The 6,883-nt window shown below is 39.1% G+C and overlaps 1 protein-coding gene across 1 annotated transcript; it reads right to left on the bottom strand.

Moving 5' to 3' along the window:
• Positions 1–2,249: 2,249 nt before the first annotated feature.
• On the bottom strand, positions 2,250–5,492 carry LOC104072367 (uncharacterized protein C7orf72-like; the record flags this gene model as incomplete). Its single annotated transcript, XM_009576835.1, has 2 exons — positions 4,991–5,492; positions 2,250–2,332 (listed from the first exon to the last, which is right to left on the bottom strand). Coding segments are annotated over exons 1-2 (585 nt in total), but the record flags the coding sequence as incomplete, so codon positions are not given.
• Positions 5,493–6,883: the final 1,391 nt, after the last annotated feature.

The following is a 6,883-nucleotide window of genomic DNA, read 5'->3' as shown; positions in this document are numbered from 1 at the left end:
CAGGGGGCTGAATACCCTGAAGATAACTGATCTGACTATTGAAGACAAGGCAAAGAAGGCATTAAGTACCTCAGCCTTTTCCTCGTCCTCGGTGGCAATGTCCCCCCCGGCATCCAATAAAGGATGGAGATTCTCCTTGGGTCTCTTCTTGTCATTAATATATTTGTAAAAACATTTTTTGTTGTCTCTTATGACAGTGGCCAGATTGAGTTCTAGCTGGGCTTTTGCCTTTCTAATTATATAGTGAATACAAGTTTGGAAACTAATAGAATGTCCTTGCCTCTCTACTCCTCAGGAATGTAGCTTTCCATTTGTTATATTATTTATAAAATGGCATAGCAAATGCACTTCGCAGTCTCTCACATATGCCTGATATATTTGTACAATGTTCAGTGCTACAAATTGTGTTCCTCAGGGTTCAATTCTAGGGCCAGTTCTGTTCAATATATTTATCAAAGATCTGGATTTAGGAGTTGAATGCACCATTAGCAAGTTTGCTGATGATACCAAACTGGGAGGTGCTGTTGACTCTCTTGAGGGACAGGAGGCCTTGCAGAGGGATCTAGATAGATTGGAGCATTGGGCTATGATTAATGGGATGAAATTTAACAAGTCAAAATGCCAGATTCTGCAGCTAGGACAGAATAATGCTGGGCACAAGTATAAACTGGGAGAGGAGTGGCTGGAGAGCAGCCCTGCAGAAAGGGATTTGGGGATGCTGGTCCACAGCAGGCTCAATATGAGTCAGCAGCGTGCCCTGGCAGCCAAGAGGGCAAACCACATCCTGGGGTGCATCAAACACAGAATAACCAGCCGGTCAAAAGAGGTGATCTTCCCGCTGTATTCAGCATTGGTGTGGCCTCATCTTGAGTACTGTGTGCAGTTCTGGGCCCCACAATATAAGAAGGGGGTCCTTGAATGCGTCCAGAGCAGGGCAACAAAGCTGGTGAAAGGGCTGGAAGGCATGTCCTGTGAGTTGAGGCTAAGGACTTTGGGCTTGTCTAGTTTGGAGAAAAGGAGGCTGAGGGGCGACCTCATTGCTCTCTACAGCTTCCTGAGAAGTGGAAGTGGAGAGGGAGGTGCTGATCTCTTTTCCCTGGGATCCAGGGACAGGACACATGGGAACGGTTCAAAGCTGCACCAGGGGAGATTCAGACTGGACATTAGGAAGCATTTCTTTACCGAGAGGGTGGTCAAAAACTGGAACAGGCTTCCTAGAGAGGTGGTCGATGCCCCAAGCCTGTCAGTGTTTAAGAGGCATTTGGACAATGCCCTTAACAACATGCTTTAACTTGGTCAGCCCTGAAGTGGTCATGCAATTGGACTAGATGATCATTGTAGGTCCCTTCCAACGGAAATAGTCTAGTCTAGTCTAGTCTAGTCTAGTGACATTAGGAAGCATTTCTTTACCGAGAGGGTGGTCAAACACTGGAACAGGCTTCCTAGGGAGGTGGTCGATGCCCCAAGCCTGTCAGTGTTTAAGAGGCATTTGGACAATGCCCTTAATAACATGCTTCAACTTTTGGTCAGCCCTGTATTGGTCAGGCAGTTGGACTAGATGGTCATTGTAGGTCCCTTCCAACTTAAATAGTCTAGTCTAGTCTAGTCTAGTCTATTCTATTCTATTCTATTCTATTCCATTCCGTTCCATTCCGTTCCGTTCTGTTCCATTCCATTCTAACTATTTAAGCATGTGCAACGCTTTAAGGACTATGAATAGTCTCATCAGTGTAGAAGGATGAAGGATGCCATTACATTTTCAGTACGGGAAAGACTTAATTAGTCTTGCGCTATGGAATCATTGATGTATTTTGATTTACTCATTTGTTTGTGACTTGCATCAAATAAGGCAGTGCCTAAGTATAAAATACATGAGTATTTATATCAAGTATGAAGTTTTGGCAGCTTTTTTACATTCTGGTATTTTTGCTCTAACTCTGTCTCCAGTTACACATAACTGACATTGTTCGTATCAGTCTCACATTACAGTCTAAATCCCTTAACCAGAGTAACAGTACAAAAAATGAAAATTATTGGAGTAATGGCCACCATTAAAATCTGGTCATGCTAACATACAGCTACCTGAAATATAGCCCTTATTTCAATACAATTAGATGAAGAAATTAAAAAGTCCAATTTCACTACACTACTGTAATCACTGCCAAAAGCACGTTAAATGGAAAGCAGACTAGAAACAAAATGATTTAAATATGTTTTCTGTCATTACAAGAAGAGCACCAGACACTTGCCTTGAGACTGGGATCCATACAAAATGCAAAAATATGGTTTTGGTCAAATAGAGCAGGAGCAACTTTCACCGGAGTTCTCCAACCTGAAAGAAAGGTTGTCCTATTGTGTTAATCAATTTGCAGCAATCCTTATTGTTTTAAACTGGATGAAGACAACTCATGGTGTCTCATAAAAATCGACACACCAATGTTCAGTTATCTGTTACCACTCTGAATTACAAACTTCCACAAAAATACATTAAATTACATGAAAGATGAAACACAAAATCTTGACAGAATTTGTGGATCTTTGCACTGTGAAGAGCTTTCAAACTGAATGACTCTCCAATTAAAACAATTATTCTGGAAAGTGTCTCTTAAACAGGTAACATGCTTGCAGTAAAGATGGTGGCTGCATCTTCATTGCCTCAGCTTTGTGTAAACTTTACATGCTATCTGCAAATACACAACTTGTACTCATACGGAAATGCTTCCACTAAGTTTTATGTCTGAAATGTTGTAATTACTTAATATGTATGAATGAACTAGTGCCCTCTACAATAAAGAGGTAGATGGCTCAAATATATCCACCCATATGTCCTAGTAGTTCCATACAAATAGTCTTCCTCTGGTTCATTGATTAAATAGCTAAAGGTTACAATTGTTATTCCTTTTGTTGTATGTGTAAAACACTCATGTCAGCTACAACAGCTTTAGGAGGATGTGTATATAATTTTACATTTGCTTTGATAATTGTATGTATGCATTTCTAGAGACCTCTGCTTTTGCACTGTACACTGTAATTCGCCATCTTGACACGACTGGCCCACTGCTGGGATGATTAATCTTCTAACATTTACTTCTCTTTTTGCTTTCAGTGGAAAGATCTAGCATAAAAATGGCAATATTTTTTTCCTGAAGTCAACTTTCTCAGGTTTCAATGCCCCTAATGATTTGCTCAGTCCACAGGATTGAAAATGGCATGATCTGTTCTTGTCCAAGTTGGGAACTCAGTTTCTTGGCTTTGTCACTTTTAACTAATGACAAGCTTAATAATACTGTCAGTTTCATTTTATCACTTAAACTAATCCCCTAATCTGACAAAACAGGATTCAATGACAGATAATGAATTTGGGGAATTTCTGGTTTGCATTCTGACTCAGAAACTGAAGAGGTACTCATTCACATTTATAAGCTGTTTCCCAGAAACCATGAAAGCCAGAACATCTTTTTGTTTTGTTTTTAAAGGAAAAAGTGAGATTTTTATATCACCACATAAAGACATATGCAGAGAGGTTTCACAAAACCAGCAGCCTCACAAGCTTCACTGCACCTCACTGTTCGAAAACTGTGCACTGTTTTTGACCTCTTATATTTTAAAATTAGTAGGAATAGGGCTCGATGACATTCAGTTTCAGATTTTGCCTGTGTTCATTTCAGGTGTGTCTCTATCTGCCAGAGTATCTCTCTCTCTGTCTCTGTCCGCTTTTCTCTGCGTTGGAAAAATTAATGGTCAGATAGAATTGCATATCTCAAATCTTCTTTCCCCTTTACTTTTCCAGAGGCTTTCAGAAAAAAGACATCAGTTCTGGCTGGTATCTGAGGTCTAATTTCATATGTAAATGGAGAACACAGTAACTGAGAAATAAGAGTGAAAATTATAATGGGATGAGCGAGAAAAAAAAAAGGAAAATTATGGAGTATATTTTTTTATCCCTTGTGGTTTCTTGGGTTCTTTTGGGTTCTGTTATATGACTGCAGTAAGCTTAAAGTGATTTAAGATGCAAAGTTCGAAGACAGAAACAAGGAACCAAAAGCACTGCCTGAATGTATAGCACGTAGAGACTTTATGGTGACAATAACATGGTTAAAGTATAGCTAACTGTGAAGTGAGAGTGTTATCTCTGTACAGTCAAGTGGAATAAGGAGCTTATTTACATTTCTTTGTCATGTTCCAAGAAATGCCTCGCCCCATCTATGGGCAAACTGCCTGAGTTCTCATAAAATTTTGTTCTAGCTGTAATGAGCATTTCTCTATGAAAATCATTGGAATTGGCTTAATCTTTATAAAAATTCAACCATATTGCTTACTGCTAATTATGTCTGCCTTTAGAAGCCCTGGGTAGATATTTCTGCTTTCCAGAATTTTCATCAGAAAATTCTGAATATTAACCACCAACCCAATTTTGCTTCAAGTTAAAAATAGTGAATTTCCATTCTGATGCTGTAATCAATACGAAATTATCACACCCAACTTTATGTGTAACACATCGATATAAAATAAGAGGGTAGTATGTACTTTGACCAACATGTGATGGCAGTCCTAAACAACTTCTGTTCTCTGATCAGCTAGACACTGGAATAGATCTTTAAATGCACTGCACTGCAATTTGTCAGGAAAAGACACAGAAATATCCAGGGGATTTCCCGACTCTGGGGTGATTTGTTATTTTGGTTTACATTAAAACAGGTGCTCATTAGGACCTGTATATAACATCACAATTTAGCTAAATAGATGTTTTAAAACACTGTTTACCTTCAGAGGTTTTTTTTTTAGCATTAGAATGCTCATTAGAATTTGCTGACTGGTACCTCTTTGCTACAGCAGGAGTAATGAATCATACAAACACTCTACTGCAGTTGTTATATTCAGTTCAAATATCAAATATTGGGGGATGGAGTTCAGAAACTAATTGTATTTATTTGTTAAGCATCACCAATTTCTTTGGTGATAAAGAAATAAAAATAGTAGTTTGCTTTACCTCTGAGTCGTGCCCTGACAGAAGCAGCTGACACAGCCCTGGAGTTCCACCTTCTGTCCTGGCTGGTTTCCTCCAGGAGGATCATCTGCCTCCTGTGGGCAGAATGGCCTCTCTTCCCTGTGATGGGGACCTGCTGGTGAGGTTTCCAATCACTGTAGTCCACCAGGAATTCAACATCGGGCTGCAGGTAAGCATCTGCTCCTGGACTCACAAAACCTGAGCAGGGATCCACAAAAGGCACAACATCCCACTGTGGGAATAAAGAGTAATTCGGCTTTACTGGAGAGGTGAATGGATTGAATTTAAAGAGAGAATTACTGTTTTTCTCTTCAAAGCTGGCAAAGCCATGTCTGTTCTCAGGTCCTCTCACAACAGGCATGTGCATCTTCTTTAACAGACTTCGACACTGTTGGCGATCCATCTTGTGAACTGGTTCAACTGACAAGATGGACTTTTTAAAGGCACTTGCCTGCCTTTCAGCTCCATGGGAAACCACGGTCATTTTCTTCTATCGTCCTTATGTGGCACTAAACTTAAAAGACTCCACTTGCTCCTGTTTCTCCAAGTTTCTGAAGTCCTAGCCAACAAACTGCAGTAAAACTAGAGGTCATCCTCCAGAAGATCAGTACATAGAAACCATAAAGAGCAAGGCAGTGGTTTAAGTAGTGAATTCTTTCCTGAAAAGAGATTTATCAAATATGCTACAAAAAGAACAGAGCCACGGAATGAGCAGAGAGTTTTTTTGTTGCTTGGTAACGATGGAAACCACCTCACAATGAAATGTCTCCTGGTGTGAAACATGGTTCATGCGTACCACAGTAATCTAGTCCTTCAAGTGGATACACATAGCAACTTGGAATGGCACTACCAATTACCTATTCATCTAGTAGAGGTAAAATTAAGAAGTTTTCAATCTTACTAAGAATTATATGTTGTTTTCATTGAAGTATTTTAAAATAAGTTATTCTGTTGGTACCTAGATCACAAATATGAATTAAATTGAAACACAGATTTAATACAAACAAAATTTGTCAAACACAACTGCAGATAAATGCAAATCCAGAAAACTTACAATTTTTGCTTGGAATAAGTAAATCACATTGACACCAGAGTTTTCCACGGAGCTTAATTTCTTCCAGGGTTTTGCCATTTGTTCTATCAGGTTGGAAAATCCATTTATGTCTCGGGTCAGAATATGCAGCACTCATTTCCTAATCCCAAGATCGACAGTCTTCATTTAGCAATCTAAACAAAAGCAGTCTGATTTATAGAGGTCCTCTCTGCATGAATTCAGTGCCATCTGCAAAGGTCTGGCACTTCGGAAAAATCAAACTACATTTATTTGGACAGCTCAATTCATACTACGGGGGCCTTCATTTTGTGGCCTTGTCAGGAAAAATTAGGGCAGAGAGGCTGATCATTCTCTCATTTATGTCAGTCTTGCACAGATGTAACTTCCCTGAATTCCTAACTTGCTCTTGATTAACATGAAATCAGAAATGGGCCTAACATTCATTACAGTACAGGTTTATAGTAATAAAAAGTTATGTTCCATAATGCAGAATCATGGTGGGTTTTTTCTTGAGTAGTTTGCTGATGGAGGAGAAAAAAATAACTAAATAAAGCTTCCTTCTTTATTAAGACAGCTTTCATATATAGGTCACAAGAACTAAAACGGGTAAAAAGTAACAGCTGAGAACATTGTATATGCAGTACTGGCATTGTAAGGCTAAGCCAACACTACGAAAACACAGAACTCTTTGTCTGACACATTTTGTGTCCACTTTCTATCATACTTGTACACTCAAGTTAGTGAAAAGATACTTCCAAAATTTTACTTCTGCCAGTAACAAGCCTTTAAAATGCCATACTTGTGTCTATATTTACTGACAC

The sequence above is a fragment of the Fulmarus glacialis genome, unplaced genomic scaffold (genome assembly GCF_000690835.1).
Source record: "Fulmarus glacialis isolate BGI_N327 unplaced genomic scaffold, ASM69083v1 scaffold40244, whole genome shotgun sequence".
Classification (NCBI taxonomy): domain Eukaryota; kingdom Metazoa; phylum Chordata; class Aves; order Procellariiformes; family Procellariidae; genus Fulmarus; species Fulmarus glacialis.
Note: the sequence above shows the minus strand (reverse complement) of the source record. Positions and strands in the feature narration are given on the sequence as shown.